Source organism: Xenopus laevis, chromosome 3L (assembly GCF_017654675.1).
Source record: "Xenopus laevis strain J_2021 chromosome 3L, Xenopus_laevis_v10.1, whole genome shotgun sequence".
Taxonomy (NCBI): Eukaryota; Metazoa; Chordata; class Amphibia; order Anura; family Pipidae; genus Xenopus; species Xenopus laevis.
Window position 1 is genome coordinate 38,801,008 of NC_054375.1, and position 19,293 is coordinate 38,820,300.

At 40.6% G+C, this 19,293-nt stretch overlaps 1 protein-coding gene across 1 annotated transcript in view; it reads right to left on the reverse strand.

Annotated features, from left to right (window-relative positions):
• kcnip1.L (Kv channel interacting protein 1 L homeolog) overlaps positions 1-16,860 on the reverse strand; it is a 183,562-nt gene extending 166,702 nt beyond the window's left edge. Inside the window, exon 1 of the mRNA XM_041585095.1 lies at positions 16,363-16,860. Within this exon, the coding sequence (XP_041441029.1) occupies positions 16,363-16,450 (88 nt within the window). The 5' untranslated portion in view covers positions 16,451-16,860. The remainder of the gene's footprint in view (positions 1-16,362) is intronic.
• Positions 16,861-19,293: the final 2,433 nt, after the last annotated feature.

Genomic DNA, 19,293 nt, shown 5'->3' on the forward strand with positions numbered 1-19,293 from the left:
ATGACAGGAGATAGCTCAAACTTATTAAATCCTGAGCTAGGTTGGGGTTCCACTCTCCACTCCCTTCCCTTGGGAAAGCCTCTGGCTAAAAAAGCACTTTCCTTTATATATCCTTTATATATTTTAATATTCTAAACTAAGGAACTCTAGGGATCATCATGATTTGGCCCAGAAAGAGGGCGCATTACTCCCTGTATAAACTAAAGGGACCTTTCGCAGCCAAACTTTAGGGGATTGCACAATAAATAGGAAAACTATTTATCAGTCCCCTACAGTGGCTAGGGAGATTAAGGCTGGAGATTAATTTTGGGTGGTTATTTTGCATTCTACACATTTTGAGCTTTTACGTTTGTTGGGTTTGCTTTTGTATGATTTTACAATCGCTTACAATCTGCCAACAAAGGGCTCCCTTAACTAAAGTTGGGTGTACATGACAAGATTCGGTTGGGCTATTTGTCCAGTTTCAACCATGTTGTCTGACCATATGCACACGTTTCTAGACAAAACAAGAAAACTTGCATTAAAATATAACTGTATATTGTTGCATCTTTCTGCTGCTGCAATAGTTAAAGGGATAACCCCCCAATGCTGTACTGAAATAATTGCATATATTAAGCCGCATGGCCTAGATTAATAAAAGTGCGGAACAATCAAGCACTCCAATAATTTCATTTGCCTGTGATGTACATTTTGTCTCGGTTTCTTCTATAGCCTGCTGGCATTCTGCAATTTACTGCATAATCTGAAGACTCCGAACTTCTTATTTAATTCCCACAAATGAGGAACGGAGAGGCCAAGTAAGGTGAAAGTGGATAACTAGTAAAAATGTTTAGATAATTAGAAGCCTATCTGAACAAAGACAAGGATTATTTGACCATGTACTTGTACTGTCTGCAGAATTTAATAGAATGCTTTAAAAAGGTTAATTAAATCTATTTTCAGCCTGAGATCATGTTCAATGAGATATTACAAAATCTTGTACTTTCTAAGGAAAACTAAACCGATTTATTAACTCATCAAAATATTTTAGCAGCCACATTGTTAAATGCGTGGCTGTGTCTCGAATGTGGACGGGAATGGGGGCGGAAGAAGAAGTAGGTAAAAACCAATATATGGCAGCAAAAATGAGCAGATAAAATAATTTTTCATTCATTTGTGAATGAGTTAGGGAGGGTATTTTAAGTAGTGTAATTACTGATGATATAAAACTATGCAGGACAATTCAGTCCATTCAGGATGCATCGTTTGCTGGGGAATCTGGACAATGTGAGCAGCTAGGGGGCAGGCCACTTATACCCAGAATGGAACCAGTTTTGGCAAATCCTTGATAGAGCAGGATATGGGGTACTAGTCAGCAATGCCAGTTAGCAGCAGGAAGGACCAGCAAGGTATTGTGTATAAAAGCATTATACATTCAAGGTAGGAGAGGCTTATTCTTCCCCTAATCTAGAATATGCATTACAGTTTGGTCTTCAATAGCGATGGGCGAATTTCTCCCATTTCACTTTGCTGAAAAATTTGTGAATTTCCTGCGAAATGGTGAAAGATTTTGGACACGCATCCCAAAATTTCAATCAATTTTGGACACGCATCCCAAAAGTCGCTCACGCCGATTTTGATGCCAGCGACTTTTTGGACATGCGCCCAAACTTTTTTGACCGCGGGCAAATTTTCGCTGGGTTGGATGCCTTTCTAGAAAGTGAGAAAATAAAAAGTTACTGAAATTAATAATTCATTCAGGGACTGATCCAGTTGCCATCTTGAGAGGCTTCAGTTGGGGTTTTCACCTTCCTGTGGATTAATTAGAAGTTAGTCAGGTTTCTCTAAGAGAGGAACAGTAAAGTGCAAAGTGGGATGGAAGGTTCCTTTTCAGCCAGGGCACCCAATCTGCAAAGATATTCTCCTTGTACTTGCTACTCTCATAGTTACCCTGATTATTCTGGCCCCTTCTTTTTACTCTGTTTTCCATAAAACAAACAGGCAGGTTACTTGTCTCCTGATAAAAGTGGCTATTGTTTCCATGAATGTAATAAGGACCTTAGCTTAAGACTCAGCAGAGACTGGTGCCAATGTTGATGAATAATCTCTATAAAGTTCTGAGGAATAAATTTGCCCATTATTAAGGATAATACGAATTTCATTACTCTCATCTGATATGGGAACTGCTGTTACTCACATGATTCCAAGACAAACAGAGATATTTTTATTATTGTTATTAGCATGTATTTTTAGAGTGCCAATATATGGTGCAGGCTGCAGCGCTGTAAAATAAATGTGTTTATTTAAAGAAATCACATGAGGAAGCCAAAAGTTTTGAGACTTCCTCAACAGTCACTGGAGAGAAGAAAAGACTAGGGAGTATTGGGGAAGGAAGGGGAATATCTAGGGGGGTTTAGTTGTGTAATGTCACTTCAGATGTTGTCAATCTTGTTTTTAATGTGCTCCGCAATATCCCGAGCAGAGATAGATATGCATGGAGGGGGTGAGGAAGAGGAAAGAGAAGGGTTTTTTTTTAAGTGAAGTTGCGTGTATTAAAGTATATTTGTTTGGCTAGGGAAAGGCCAGTGTTACAGAAACACAGGGAAGATTTGTAGCTCCAGAAGTCCAATTCTAAGCGGGATGTGCGATGCTTAAGGGCACGTGAATGTCTTTGGCTAGCTTTTGGATGAGAAGTATGCCAAGGTTGAAGCTGTTTGGGTCTAGTGAATTTAGTTTTGGCAGGAGCAAGTTCATTAAGGGCAGTGGTGAGTGTGCTGGTGAGTGTGCTGTAGTAGACAGAGGTAGCCACATTAGGTCAGGAGGTGGCCAAGATATTAGAGTGAAGAATGAGAATGAGAGTCAAATGAAGAAGAGACATGTGACACGTCTAGTGCTTGCAAATCACAGTATGTACATGTTTGGGGAATAGCAGGGGGTGAGGAGGGAATTAGTAAGAGTTGTGATCATATTGTGATCAGAGAGGGGAAATGGTGAGTTAGTAAAATTGGAAATTGAACAGAATCTGGTAAATATAAGATTCATAGAGTTACCATTGGAGTGAGAGGGGAGTCTGAGCTCAGAGATAAGTCTAGGGAGGATGTTAGTGAAAGAAGTTTAAAGACAGCAGGGTTGTTAAGATTGTTAATGGGTATATTAAAGTCACCTAATATGATGGATGGGGCATCAGATGAAAGGAAACAAAGAAGCCAGGAAGCTAAGTTGTAAAAAGTTGGGGAGGTCGACACTTGATGTGTGTACAGAGAAGTAGAAAGGCTGAATTTTCTATACCTTCCTGACTTGCGTCCTGACTTGGAGGAGGTTGCAAAAAATGTTTTAGGATGCATGAAAGTGCACAGAGGAAAACTACAGTATAAAACATTTTGAAGTAACAAACAAATCTGTTTTCTTGTTATCCCAGCTGGTTCAACATTGATTGAAGAGAATCCAGTTCCTTGAGCCTTGTCAATGCCTTGTCCAACTGTCATTTCCTAGCACTTGAAATATTAGCACTTGTTTAACTGCCATTTCCTAGTACTTGTGAAATACTAGCACTAGTATGTCCCTGACACTAGTGCTTATCACCTATGGCGGGCCTGAATTTATATACAGCTGATTGAAAGATTGAGGGATTATGCAGACGAGTTCTTTATTATACAGATGCAGAGCCGGTAACAAGGTTATGGGTGACGTGATAAAGTAAATGGCTGCTGACTCTACCCAAACAACGTTGGCTGTATCATTAGTCATTACATGTACAGAATGTACCCTGAACCAGTGACAAGTCCTGATTACCTTTTACAGCCACATTTAGAACAAGTATTCTTGCACTGTAAGAAGAGTTTTAGATCATTTATTGAAAAGGCAAGGAAGTGACAACAAAGTGAAAAACATAGAAATATACTTAAGAAATAAAGCAAACAAACCTAAATCCATTGGACAGTCTACATTTCCTTCACTTCTTCTGTGGACACATGAATGTACTCATTTTTCCACACAGTCTGAACATTCATTTCAAAGAAATATCATCCGTTTGGAAGCACTCAGGTCTGCTAAGCGTGTTTTTTTTGCTGACGAATATTTTTCAGATGACAGTTTTATTATATTTCTTTCTTCAATATGATCCACCAAATGATTTTATCAGTCCGTTTGTTTCAATCTTTTAAACATCCTATTGCATATCATTTCCAGGAACTGGTGAGTATTGTCAGCTGATTCTTTCCTTCGCATTACAAAGCAAAAATGGAGCCTGTTATCCAGATTGCTTGGAACCTGGGGGTTTCTGGATTTTGGATCTTCATACCTTAAGTCTAGTAAATAAATAAACCCAATAGGCTGGTTTTGCTTCCAAATAAGGATTAATTATATCTTAGTTTGGTACTGTTTTATTATTAAAACGATTTTTTAAAAATTTGGATTATTTGGATAAAATGGAGTCTATGGGAGACTGCTTTTCCCTAATTCAGAGCTTTCTGGATAACAGGTTTCCAGATAACAGATCCCATACCTGTACTAAATAAACCCATCAAAAACTGGACATGGGTAACTGGTAACTGGATTAGGGTAGTGAACAAAACCCACCACTTTAGGAACTAACAGCCACCCAGGTTAGATTATAGAAAAACATAGCAAACATTCACATCTAAAAATAAAACAATACAGGTCATTAAAAATACACCCTAGCCCTTAAAGCCACCAGATCCCAGAGACGGAGGGACTCTTATACTGATCCAAAGATATGTTTTTGTGGAATTCATGATCAGTGACAGCGAGAGATTATTTCAGCACGCTTATGGTTTAAGTAAATAGATCATATTGGAATAAAAGGACAGGATTTGCCTTTCTCCTGTTCTACGTCAATCACACAGAAATAGTTCATTCATTCGTTTCTAAAAGAAACAGAAATAGCTCTATGTTTTTGAGATGCTGCTTTGCTGTGCAACTAAAGTGCTTGCTCGTATAGTACGGGTCATTTACCAAGTGCATTGCAGGGTGCAAAGTGCAAAAAAAACAAGGCACAAACGGCCATGTTTTTTTTACACTTGAGCTCTGCCCTGCACTTTTATCAATTGCCAAATTGCCAAAATGGAGCACTGAGACCTACCTGGGCCCTGTGAATACATCTCTGTGTACAATCTGCACCCCTTAGGTTATCTAGACCTTGCTCCGGGATCATAGTAAATTACCCCTAATATTCTTTATTGTTATTTATTCAGTACACTCAAGTATGTGCTATGTGTCAATGTCCCATCGTAAAAATGATACAGTGTCAACTCTCACTAACAGGGCCACCATCAGGGGGGCACAGCGGGGACAGTTGCCCCGGGCCCAGCAAAGTCTGAGGTGAAAACACGTGAAAGTGCGGCTGTGCTGCACTGTCCGAAAAGCCGGACCCCCACGAAGCGACGAAGGAAGATGCGCCGGAAAGACCCGAAGCGGCAGTTACAGAAAGACCCAAAGTGGTGGCGGCGGAAAGACCCAAAGGAGCCGAACAAAGCCGAAGAATCTGCCACCACCCAAGGACAAGGAAGAAGAAATAAGGTAAGTTCCACTGAAACCCAATGGTATTTTTTTTTTCATAAAATCCCTGGCACCAATGTTTTTTTAAATTTTATATGGGGCCTCTCACCACCAATATTTGTTTTATTTTATATTAGGGCCCCTGACCACCAATGGCCTTTTTAACTTGTAAGGGGGGCCACCAATTTTTTTTTTAAAAAAATTCTATGGGGTCCCTGACCACCAATGTTTTTGTTTTACTTGTAAGGGTGACCACTGACCACCAATGTTTTTTTTTTAAATTTCTATTAGAGCCTGACCACCAATGTTTTTTAAAATCTTTTATGGGGGGCCCTGGCGCCAATGTTTTTTTTTAACTTATAGGGAGCCCTGACCACCGCTGATGTATGTATGGACTTTTTACTGTGGTGTGGGCCGGGCTGGGGTGGGGCTTATGGGCCCGGGCTGGGGTTTATCGGCCCGGGCTGGGTGGGCGGGGACCAGGGGGCCCAAAAAATGTTGCTGTATGGGGCCAGTGATTTCTAATGGTGGTCCTGCTCACTGAAATGATAATAAAGTAGAATAGGTGTGTTTTATGATGGCTCACACCAACAGATAATGCCTTGTTGGGGCCTTTTTAAAACTGCTTAAAGCTAGTGATAATAGTGTTTGGTTCCTGGATTTAGACGGCAGTCATAGACTATGCACCCCAAAAGGAGAGGCTTACTGAGAGGTGAAAAGGGTCTGGAATGGATCAGAGGAATATGTAGTTACAGTTGCATGGAACTAGGGTATGGTTTAAATAGATTTTCAGTTTTTGGATACCGAGAAGGTCTAGGAATAGATACTTGTGTGAGCTTGTGTGTGCCTTATTGTAGGTGTGTATGAGTATGTAAGGTGTTTGAGGGGATGCTTGTCTCAAAATGCATTTGTGTGTACTGTATTTGGCTTGTTATCAAGTAAATTATTTTGCAGTAAACAGCAATTTGGTTCTATGTTGGGCAAAGGCTGCCCCAGTCTAAAACTGTCCACACAAGACATGACCTGGCTCAGAGTCAGACAAACAAACAAACCCCAAGGCCAAAAAACAAGACCGTGCCACATACTGCCTTATAGCCACCATGCACTTCTAGATTGTTTTGTTATATATATTGTTATAGACAAATTAATATTTCTCAAACAAGATGAAACACTGTCTATCAAGCAAGTGACTGGGGAACATCCTTGTTAGAATCAATACTTCATTACGGTTAGAAGCAATAATGGGTCTATAATTAAGAGACAAAGGGGATAATTAAGTTAGCTTCTGTATGTGAGTTGCATGCATTGTAAATATAATTATGTACCATTTCCAAAAACATTTTGAATTTCAATCAACTTTTTCTTGTTTGTTTTGATTTTTTTTAACGTTATCACTGTTAATAGTCGTCTGTGTCGAATACATAATTATCAAATAATGATGAGCAGCTGGGGAGGGGGATTGCTAACAATTATAGAGGAAGCAGACCCCGTGGTTTGGGTCCCCTTGTTCCCTGGGTCCCCCCCATGAGTAGTGATGGGCGAATTTATTCGGCAGGTGCGAATTCGTGGATGGCAGCGTCAAAAACGGACGTCGATGTCAAAAAACAAAAATGTTTTGCCGTTTCGCGTGAAATTCCCGAATTTTTTGGCAAAGCGAAATGGTGCAAATTCGCCCATCACTCCCCATGAGCTTGGGGTCCATTTCCTCTGTATGCCACTGCTTATTAATCTTTCATGTATATCTTAACCTACAAAGCAGGGGCGTAACTAGATGTTGGGCCCCACAGCTAATTATTTTTCAGGCCCCCCAAATGTCTAGAGGTTGACCTGTTTTACCAATATTTATTGACATTATATATGACTTATGGCCTCATGGAGCCCCTATACCTCCTGGGCCCCCTGCTGCAGCCGCAATGTCTGCTTCCCCTGTAGTTACGCCGCTGCTACAAAGCAAAACATACCTAAAGTGGGTGGTATAAAGTATGATGGCCTGCTTTGTTTCCTGGCAATACATATATTACCTTTCATTTCCTTGCATTGATGCTGTTCCTGACAGCTGATACTTCTTGAAGAAAAGAGAAAAATACAATACTTGTGCATTAATGGACACAAATTAGGGAAATATAAAGATCAGTCGCTCAGATTAATTCTCATTATACCACATTTTTCTACAAATTACACAAAATGCATTGTGGTAAAAGAGGTTACCTCTGTGCTAAAATCTTATTAGTGATCTTAATGTTTCATCCACCTCTTTTCACATCCAAGATGCAGGACTGTCTGGCAAAAAACATGACTAAAGGGGGTGGGGGGAATCCTCCTGTATCACCCGCTGTGTGTAGGGACAAGTAATGCTGTTTACAGAGACAGTGCAACTCCAGGGGGTACAGATTAGTGATGAGCGAATTTATTCCCCAGGCTAGATTTTGCAGCGAATTCCCGCGATTTGCCACCGTCAAAAATGGACGCCGGTGTGAAAAACGAGATGCCGGCGGCGTTTCGCGTATTTTTCACCGTTTCGCGAATTTCGCAGAAAATACGCAAATTTTTCAGCAAAGCAAAACGCCCCAAATTCACCCATCTCTAGTGCAGATACATTATGTCCAAAAAAAAATAATAATAGCTCTTTGCTTCTGATTTTACACCTTGTCCTCCTATAATAAATGAGCTGATTTATGTTGAGTTATCCATACAGGGATATATTGATGTTATTGCATAATTTAAGTTAGCTCTCCTGGGCATTGCTGTTTGTCAAATCTTGTAAAGAAATGATGGATCCAGAATCAATGGCAAAGGAAAATCGAAATCACATAACCACAAACAGGCGGATCTAGATTTGCAGGGAACCTGTATGTATAGCAGTACTGCAATTCATCAGCAGATTAACAGCAGAATGGAATATGTAAGTATTTCATATAGTTTGTTTCTGTATCTCTATGTAGATTGTCTCTAATGAAGCACATCATTGTCTGTAGCTAGCAAAGGGTTTCAATGTGTTTACTTCTTCCCAAGTCAGCTAGGCAGGCAGTGGCGTAACTAGATGTTGCTGGACTCCACATCAAATTTATTTTAGGGCCCCCAACATATCCAGTGTTTGTCCTGTTTTACCAATATTTGTTCAAATTGCTCATCAATGAGAGCCTCATGGGGCCCCCTGTACCTCCTGGGCCCTCCTGCAGCCGCAGGGTCTGCTTCCTCTGTAGTTACGGCCCTGTAGGCAGGATTTTAGGGTTTTGGGCTCAGTCAGGTTAATTAGTGTCTCAGTCAATACCACAGATCCATCTTTGCTGTTCAAATGCAAGGCCAAAATTGCACTGTAAGGAGTACAGCGTTGAAAAAAGGAATACTAAAAAGCATTTCAGAGCAGGTCCCATATGTATCCTTCTAATACTGGGATTCATTTGTGCACATCATGATGACTGATACACTATGTTGGTGATTATTGAATGCAGTCTAGGCACACATACATAAATTATCTTTATAGAAAACAGCTGCTCACAACACGTTTTATTTCTGTCCGTTGAAATATCTGTAAAGATTCCCAATAAACATTTTAAAGGGTAGTTTATCCTTAATTTAACTTTTAGCATGGTTTAGAAATTCTGAGTTAATTTGCAATTGCTCTTGTTTTTTTTTATTTTTCTGGCCCTTTGAATTATTTAGCTTTTTGTGCAGAAGAAGGATAAGGATAGCAATTCGCAAACCTCACTACCTAACTAGGGTTGGTAACTATTCTATCAAATGTAACTGTGGTCACATTAGGGCATGGGCAGTGATATTGGGGTATTGGGGGCAAATCAGAGAATACTGGTAGCCAGGAGTGGGTCTGATGGGGGATGAACTGGGTGGGCAAGGGGGGGAATGGGGGCAGAATTATGAATGTAACAAGTGGAAGGAGGGGATTACTAATTCACCAGAAAAGGCACCAGGCAAGGGCGTAGGGACTCCCACCCATTTCAACAATTTGCCCCCCCCCATTCCCTTCTACAGGTAAAAGAGCAACTCAGGAGGGGGATTATTGCAGCTATGGGGCAATCAGACCCTGCACTCCAGTTACCAGCCTGGTTGATGAAATACAACCCTATGGCTAACTAACCTACTGACCCATAGGGGCATATTTATCAAGAGTCGAATTGCGAATTTGAAAAACTTCGAAATTCGATTTCAAAAAGACCAACCGAAATGAAGTTGTTTTTTTTTGGCCGAATAGGTCCGTATTCGATCAAATTCAAATCGTACGAATGGAAGTAAGAGCGCATTTGATCGAATTCGAATCAAAGTTTTTCCCAAAAAAACTTCGACTTTTCAAAGTCCACCAATGGACTCCAAATAGGTTCTAGGAGGTCCCCTATAGGCTAAAACAGCAATTCGGCAGGTTTCCGATGGCGAATGGCAAAATAATTCCATAATTCACTACTTTCATGCATCATCTGTAACCATACATGCATGCTGGGCACAGATCTGTCTGTTTGCATTCTAAACATTACAAAAGTTCTATAAAATTAAGCTGATACAACGCAACCAGCGAAGAAATTGCTCCTTAACCAATTACATGAATTCATTGCATTAAGTCACTGCCATTAAATTGTCATTTCCTAATGTATGATAATGTATGCCATATTCTCTTCTCTGCTGGAAATAAAGGATATCTATTCCCGGATGAAACCTATATAATGCATCTTTAGAGCCCTATTATTGGTTTTCTTTAAGTAGCCACGGGTTATGTTGTGATAAGAAATAGACGGCTCATTGGAAAGCAGCAGCGGGGTTTCTCTATTAGCTAACACAATGGTGTCATTGGGAATGAAAGTGCTTCTCTCTGCCTGCTGCTGACGTATTTATCACAGTCTTGCTTTAGTGATCTCAAACAACAGTATATCTAATGGTTATTGGGAACAGAGATGGTCAGCTAGTGGCCCATGTAGGACTCTCAGCATTCTCAGCTCACCAATCACAGCATCTTTAATTAGAACTCTTTTACAACACTGCATCGGATTAATGGATTTAAACATAAAATAGTTGTTTTGCTGTAAAATGCTGAAGTAGTAGTAATAGCAGCTCGTGTCTGGAATAAAATACAAGTAGTTCTGCGTGGCTTAAAGAAGGAAAAAGTGAAGGAAAGGATGACTCACAGGTACTAATGGGCGAATAAATTCAGCAGGCACAAATTTGCGGTGAATTTACACGTTTCACCGCCAGTGAATACATTTGCAAAACTGTCAAGAAAATTTGCCGGCGAAAAATCCACTGCATCAAAAAAATACAATTGCGCGACTGTATAGGCACGCACATAAAAATCGTCGCATGTCAAAATTATTTGGACGCCCATTGACTTTAATGCATTTGGACAAAACAGGTGCGCATATAAAAAATTTTGCGGGCATCGAAATTGACTCGCGTCAAAATATTTTTGATGCCCATTGACTTTAATGCGTTTTGCGAATTTTTCGGCGAAACGGGACAAATTCACCCATCACTACTCACAGGGTAACTGAAAATGTATGAAAACTGCAGCAGACTTTGGGATCCCCATACAATATCCAGCTGAGACAAATACATTGTGTTATATTATAAGTATGTATTTTTGGGGTGGATCAAGGCAGATTGATATTCTCTCTGTTGAGAATATGCCTCTGGTGTAGGGTTGCCACCTTTCTTCCAGTTAAACTCCGGACTGGGGGGGCGGGACAATGACATTGTGGGGGCGGGACTGTGACTGCGCAGGACTGTGACGTTGCAGGGGTGGGACGTTGCAGAGGTGGGTGGGTTATCTGGGGGCAGGGTTATGATGTAGCGATTGTAAATTGGCCGATCACCGCGTTAATCACAGGGAATCCTGCCCGGTTTTCCTAATTTGGAAAACCGGGCAGGCAGTTTTGACCAGGGCAGCACTTCAAAAAAACGGCCTGTCCAAAACCGGACAGGTGGCAACCCTACTGACATTAGTCTAAAAAAACAATTACTATAAAAACATGACTTCAGGGAAGCTTATTAATCGCCTACGATCTTTGTTGCAAGCTACAAAAACAAAAACCTACAAGAGTGTACCTCTTAGTACTCATTCTGGGAGCTTCTTCTTCTTCTCCAGGTCTGGCTGTACTCTGCATTTTGTGCCAAACAAACAAAAAATCAAGCATGAGGCTAACCCTAATTCTACAAGTTGTCGTATGGGTTGGTGATTAGTACATGGCCTTGTTGCAGTCCGCGTCTTTCGATGCTCCCTAATTCACACACTTAATAAGGAGCAAGTAATGCAATACATGGGGATTGGAAGTAGGGATGCAGTAATGGAACTAGTAGTTCCCGGGTCCGAGTTCCGGTAGTTTCGCCCCTGTAGGGATTCCAAACTATCTCCTCCCCACTTCAGCTCAGCATCATAATTACAGAGCTCATAAAGCCAGCCTCAGGACTCTAATGTCTTTTATACAGCATTATAATGGAAATCTGAACTGATTAGTCCATTGCTAGTTACTACCAAATAGCTCTGCAGCTAATACCTTTGTTAGGCGCCTAAAAGGTTTAATATTTTAAAACATACTGCAAGGCAGATTAGTACTTTGTGGTTTATAACCCGAGCAGTCTGGATTAGTTTGTATTAGTGTTATGATACCATGTAAGATTAAGATGATGTAAGAGCACAGTAGCAAAGCCTAATGTATATTTCATAGTCATACTCATCCATTAATAAAGGAATGATCTGCCCATCATAGCCTTTTTTAAAACTATCTAAAACACCTAATTCAAATATTGTATAAAAATGACAGTTTTTCAGTTTTCAGAGTGATTGGTCCTGCAACATATAGCTTTGGGGTGCCCCTCTAGTGGAAGCCTTTAAGGGATAAAAGACAGCCTAAGTCCCTTCCACTGTGATCCCTACACTAGAAAGTGTTGCCTGGGGAGTACTGATTCCACACTACTTCTCTTCAGTGGAGCAAAAAGCTGCTCTTGCTAAGTTCCCCTGTCTAACTCACAGCTCTATGAATGAACTATGACAATAGCTGTCTTAGCTTAATGCACCTGATTCCTGGCTTTGTAAAGCTTTAACTGACCTTAGGTCTTAAAGATTGGTTCTGGGACCCTTCTGCATCAAGCTGCCTAGTGCATCCACCTATGCTACCAGATTGAGACCAAAGGGAGTGAGCCATTTGCTCCAATTTCTTATATAATGAAGGATAAGGATTCAGCAACCGCTGAGCCAATATGAAACGTCTCTTCCATAGGACATAGGTTACAGACTGGGGACTTCTTGAGCAACAGAGCAAGTTAATAGTGATGGGCGAATAAATGTGGCAGCGCAAATTGCAGGTGAATTTCCACGTTTTGCCACCGAGCAATAAATTACAAGTTAAATCTTTAGGTTCCCTCACATTTGCAAGCCAGGTTTATAGAGCTTCCATATTTAATTTATAGCATACTGCTATTTTACAGCCACTAGTGATGGGCGAATTTAATCATCAGGTGCACATTTTTGGCGAATTCCCATGTTACGCCGCCGGCAAATAAATTCGCAAATTTGCCAATTTAGCCGCCGGTGACGATTAATGGACGCCCATTGAATTTAATGGGCGCAGGCATCAATTTTGACGCCAGCGGCCATTTTGATGCCGGCGAGTTGGCGTCTAAATCTGCGTTTTGCTATTTTTTTGCCCGTTTCGAGAGTTTTGTGGGAAATTTGTGAAATTCGTGACAAATGGGATAAATTTGCCCATCACTGACAGCCACCTGTAAACTCACTTTATCAATAGGCTAGCTCAAAACTATAGGGCTCATTTACGACAACAAGCACAGTGACTCTCACGGTAAATGACACCAGCTAGACTTGAAAAAGTCTCATCGCAGTTGCATCTGATTGATACCGAAGTCCAAGTGCAAACGCATTCAATTTAATGCATTAGCTGCAATTGCATCGGGTGCAAGATGCTGTAATTCTGTGAAAAAAAGTTGCATTGTGGGGAAAAACTTGCTGATTGTGCTCAAAATTGCGCTTTGCTTGGTTCACATCATAAATGACTCCTTATGTGCAAAACATAATAATTTTTGACTATCCCCAACACGTATTGTACATGTACAATATTGATATCTAAGCTAGAATCACGCAAGTTGTTTTGATTAGAAACATTAAACTGACAATATTCAAAGGACCCATAAATTTCAACAACTGCTCCCCATGGTTCTCTTCTTCAGCATTTAGCAGACAATATTTGCTTCAGCGTGTCATACATTTACCAGTTTCACACCCAGAAAGTTGTCAGCTGATAGTTGAGTTGTTAGACCAGTGTGGCTTAACCTTTATCCAAGGGACCCAGATAAAGTCTCAGAATCTTCTTCAGGACCCATTTTACTATGTCATGGGGAGCAATTTCAGACTATGGCCAATATGGTAAAGTAGCATAACGCAGCATCCCATAGAGAATGCTCTATATAATGAAGTGCTCCCTATGTGAAAGAAGGGGTTTGTTTATGCGGAGATTTCTCAGTTGACTGCTGATTTGTTTTGATAAAAAACCTCAAGTGATTTTCCTTTTCACTTCAGATTTTGGCCGGAATTATTTAAAAAAACATAAAAAATACAAAACTATAAAAATGTCCTAAATTAATCAATAGGCAAAACGTAGGTTCAGCAAAAGCCTTATTCATTGCACTCATGTTGAAAGTGGGGTTATACTGCCCCTTTAAGAAACCCTGATCTATAATAAAATGCTATTCTAGAATCAGGCATTTACATTTGGGGTTTTATATTTCAGCATATATATATATATATATATCCCTTTACAATTATGCAATTTGAACACACAAGGACAACTCAGCAAATGCAAACCAGTGACGCCTTCTGTTCTAGAGACTGAACAAAAATCTATCTGGAAAGAAAATGTCTATTGACAAAGTAGATGAAGGCAAAATATAAATGAGGGTTTGAAACTCAGTAGAGATTAGAAAAAACTACCTGTATAATACAAAATGTGAACTACTAGAATTACTATAACCATCACCCACCACAGGTAAATTCAGCTTCTTGTAATGTGGCATTAGGGCTGTCATATATAATAGGGATGCACCGAATACACGATTTTGGATTCAGCCGAACCCCCGAAACTTCATGAAAGATTCGCAGAATATCGGAATCTGAATCCTAATTTGCATATGCAAATTAGGAGTGGGAAGGGAAATTGCATGACTTTTTGTCACAAAACAAGGAAGTACAAAAAGTTGCATAATTAGGATTTGGATTTGGTTCGGCCGGGCAGAAGGATTCGGCCGAATCCGAATCCTGCTGAAAAAGGCAGAATCCTGGCCGAATGCCGAACCGAATCCTGGATTTGGCGCTTTCCTAATATATATATATATACATATATATATATATATATATATACTGGTATGGGACCTGTTATCCAGAATGCTAGGGACCTGGGTTTTTTTACGGATAACAGATCTTTCGGTAATTTGGATCCTCATACCTTAAGTCTACTAGAAAATCATGTAAACATGAAATAAATCCAATAGGCTGGTTTTGCCTCCGATAAGGATTAATCATATCTTAGTTTGGATCAAGTACAAGGTACTGTTTTATTATTAAAGTAAATCATTTTTAAAAATTCTGATTATTTGGATAAAAGGGAGTTTATCGGAGAAGGCTTTCTGGGAAAAGGATCCCATACCTGTATATATATGTGTGTGTGTGTGTGTGTGTGTGTATATATATCTATATATATATATATCTATATATATCTATATATATATATCTATATCTATATCTATCTATATATATATATATATATATATATATATATATATATATATATATATATCTCTATATATATATATATATATCTATATCTATCTATCTATCTATCTATCTATCTATCTATCTATCTATATATATATATATATATAATGTGGAAAAAATACAGAACTCTTCTGAATATTTTACCATAGATCTGCAATCTGCAATGAATATTCAAACTCCATATCCAATATGCTTGTTCACCCAGCCATCACATCTTTATGTAAATCTACACATTCACAGTGCCACAAAACAATTGGTGCAGGGCAGACTTCCACATTGTATAACATAACTGTACATAAGAAGAAATGAGAAGTCTTTGGCCACTTGTGTGGCTGCACAGGTTAGTTCCAGGAGCTGCCAGGGTTTCTCCACTGACAGTAAAAGGCTTTGCAGCTGAGTAATTGCATGCTGACAATATTCTTTTTTTCTTACACACAGTGCAGGCATATGTATAATAAATCATTTACTGTATGCACTGGGTTCCACAACCACATTGAACCATTATGGGGAGTCAGTTGAACCTGCTGGTGGTTATTAAATGGACTCATAGGCACCCCAGAGACCTAAGATAAGTGATGATCAGAGTAAAGTGTAAGACAAGTGGCAATGATTGCTCATTTGCTCAGACATCACTACTACTGTCCACACGAGTATATATGATGGGGTTCACTCATGCGACTAAGCGCAGCGACACGGCGCATTGCATCACGTCTTTGTGAGCAGAATAATAAATATATGTATATAAATAAAATTAAAAAAAAACAGTGCAAAGCAATTCCTTCCACACACATATTTCTCCAACAACACGTGAGCAGAGGAGATGGAAAACTAAAGGAGCACTGCACCAGATGCAGCAAAGCGACCTCCACATTGCTGCACAACTCTTTCCCTTTACAACAATTCTCCCCATACCTTTTGTTGAGGGTTTGCCACCTGCTACAACAGTCCTGACCAGATAAAAGAGTCCAGTAGCGATACCTCTGCCCGCATCCAGCCCATAATACCATACCTGCACTGCTCAGTGTGACTACTGAACACACAGCGACGCGCTCCGCCACAAGTAACACAAGCGCTGCGCTTACCTTTGTGCAGGGTCCCTGTCAGCAGCTTAAATAGCGTCTGGAAACAGCGGAATATCCCGCGTTTACATCTCCTGGAGCAGCCGCTCATCGCTGCGACTCCTCTGGCCCCCAGGCTGCCGCACACGCAAAAGCCGACAAAGTCTGTTAAAAGTTTATGGAGTCGGTAAGAAGCAAACGAAGAAGTCGCAATGCAACAGCCAATGCTGGAATACAGAGCAGCTGCAGTCGGGTGTGTGAATGATGGACTTTCTTTTAGGGGGTACCTTTCTCTATACAAGGACTGATGGAAACTCACTGATGGGTAGAAGTCGCTGGATGCTGTCGGTGCCTCAGCTGTACAAGAGGAATGCAGCTCTCTGACAGGAGAAGTAGTGGAAAGATAGTGGCTCCCCCAGGAGGAGCAGCAGAGAGCGGACAGGAGCTGTTAGGAGCTGTTAGACAGGAGCTGCTTGTAGGCAGGAGGAGGAGGAGCGGGTGCTGTAGCTGAGCGGTTCACATGAGGCGCAATTGTGCAATGGACGCAGAGTCCAAAGACAAGGACTGATGCAGCTGCTGCTGACGACTGCAAAAGTGAGCGTGTGCGGCAGAGCCACTGAGCGTCTCTGTCCTGCGCTTTTCAACACCTTTTTTTGAAGGTAAATGACACACAGCGGGCACAACTGGAGAAGCGTGGAGCTCTCTCTGCACTAGGGCACAGGCTGGATTTATGGGACAGGAGTTTTATGACTGCAATAGCTGCAGTGAGATGATCAGCGCTGCCTGCGCTACTAACTGCTACTCTGGGCTACAGTTCATCGCTTTTATCATCATTATTATTATTATTCTACTCGCCATGTGCACGTACTAGCTGATACATGCTCTATTAAACACAAAGGCTGCAGCGCTTTTATTGGCACCAGTTAAACACTCAGTTAACCTTTAGAATCTTTTCATAACCTCTTTTATGGGGGGGGGGGGGGTGACAGCACTCTCTATTAACTCCAAATTATTCCCTGTATCTTGGAGACTGTTAGAGCAGTATCAATATGATGATAATTGTGATTGCTATTTATTCATTACGGTACTTACCTTTTATTTATTTTCCTGTTTGATATTCTAAATTGGAGTCTGAAGATGCAGGATCTCTATCTATCTATCTATCTATCTATCTATCTATCTATCTATCTATCTATCTATCTATCATCTATCTATCTATCTATCTATCTATCTATCTATCTATCTATCTATCTATCATCTATCTATCTATCTATCTATCTATCTATCTATCTATCTATCTATCTATCTATCTATCTATCATCTCTCTCTCTCTCTCTCTCTCTCTCTCTCTCTCTCTCTCTCTCTCTCTCTCTATCTACTGTATATAACGGTATCATTGTACATGTGTTGAACCTATTATCCGAACCAGGTCATCCATGCTTGGGACCTGGTGTTTTCCCGATAAGGTTGTAATGATCTGGTTATCAGGAACCTTGTTCAGTGACAGTACCTTTGGACGCACAGGTGGACCCTGTGGGTTCCGGTGTTCACCGACGCCCTTTTAGAGGCTTTCTGCTGTGGAACCCAACAAGGAAATGTGAAACAAGTCTGTAAGCGAGGTACCGGCAGTGAATTAGATAAGACGTAGTCAAAGTCAGGCGAAGAGTTCAAGGCAGGCGGCAGAAATCGTAGTCAAGGGTCGGGCAGAAGTCAAAACCAGGAATTAGAATCACAAACAAATGCATCAGCAGGAACAGTTAAACTGGAATCAGCTTGGGCCCTTCCAAAATGGGGACTGGGCCTTTTAAGTCTGTTTTGGCGCCAAAATTCAAATTTGCGCCGAGTGATGATATCATGATGCACAGCATCATGACACAGGCGCCAAACCACAGGTGACGTGACGCCGGCGTCACCCGACATCAACGCCGGATCCGTCCCCACAATTGGCGAGAGATGCGCTGGGAGGTAAGAACCCTAGACAATCTCCAGGCGCGTCTTACAAGGGTTTTTTTTTCGTAATTTGGATCTGCATACCTTAAGTCTACTAAAAGATCATTTAAATATTAATTAAACCCAATAGGATTGTTTTGCCTCTAGTAAGGATTAATTATATCTTAGTTGGGATCAAGTACAAGGTACTGGTTTATTATTACAGAGAAAAAGGAAATCATTTTTAAAAAATTAAATTATTTGATTATAAAAAAGTCTATTGGAGATGGCCTTCCAGTAATTCGGAGCTTTCTGGATAACAGATTTCCAGATAACGAATCTTATACCTGTATTTAATCTGGCAGCCCAATATTAGCTATGCTTCAGTTAGATGTGCCCCGTATTATATTGCTGCCATGTAAAGTTTTCTTCCTAAGTCTTGTTCATCAGGTGCCCACTGTAACCCTGTACACTGCTTTTCCCTTCAGCTCTCTCAGGTTATAACCCTGTTTCTATAAACAATTTAACATAGTTGCATGGGTTAAAATGACTCATGTCAATCAAGTTCAGCCCTTCACTGAAATAAACACCTACCCCTGCAAAGACCCTTTTAAAAGGGATTGTTCACTTTTAAACAAACATTTAGTACGATGTAGAGAGTAATATTCTAAGACAATTTGCAATTGGTTATCATTTTTTACTATTTTTGTTTTAAAATTCATCAGCTCTGTAGTTTGTGATTTCAAATTACCCTAGCAACCATGTATTGATATGAATAAGAGACTGGAATATGAATAGGAGAGGGCCTGAAAAGAAAGATGAATAATAAAAAGTAGCAATAATTTGTAGCCAGTGGCGTAACTACCGGGGGAGCAGGGGGTGCAATTGGGCCAGGGCCCGCACCCCCTCAGGGCCCCCCAGCAGCTCACGCTCCACCGGATTCCGGCCGAAAATACCGTATGGAGGGGGCGGGGGGCCCAGGTAGGCGTCCCGCGCCAGGGCCCGCTCCTCTCTAGTTACTGTTTG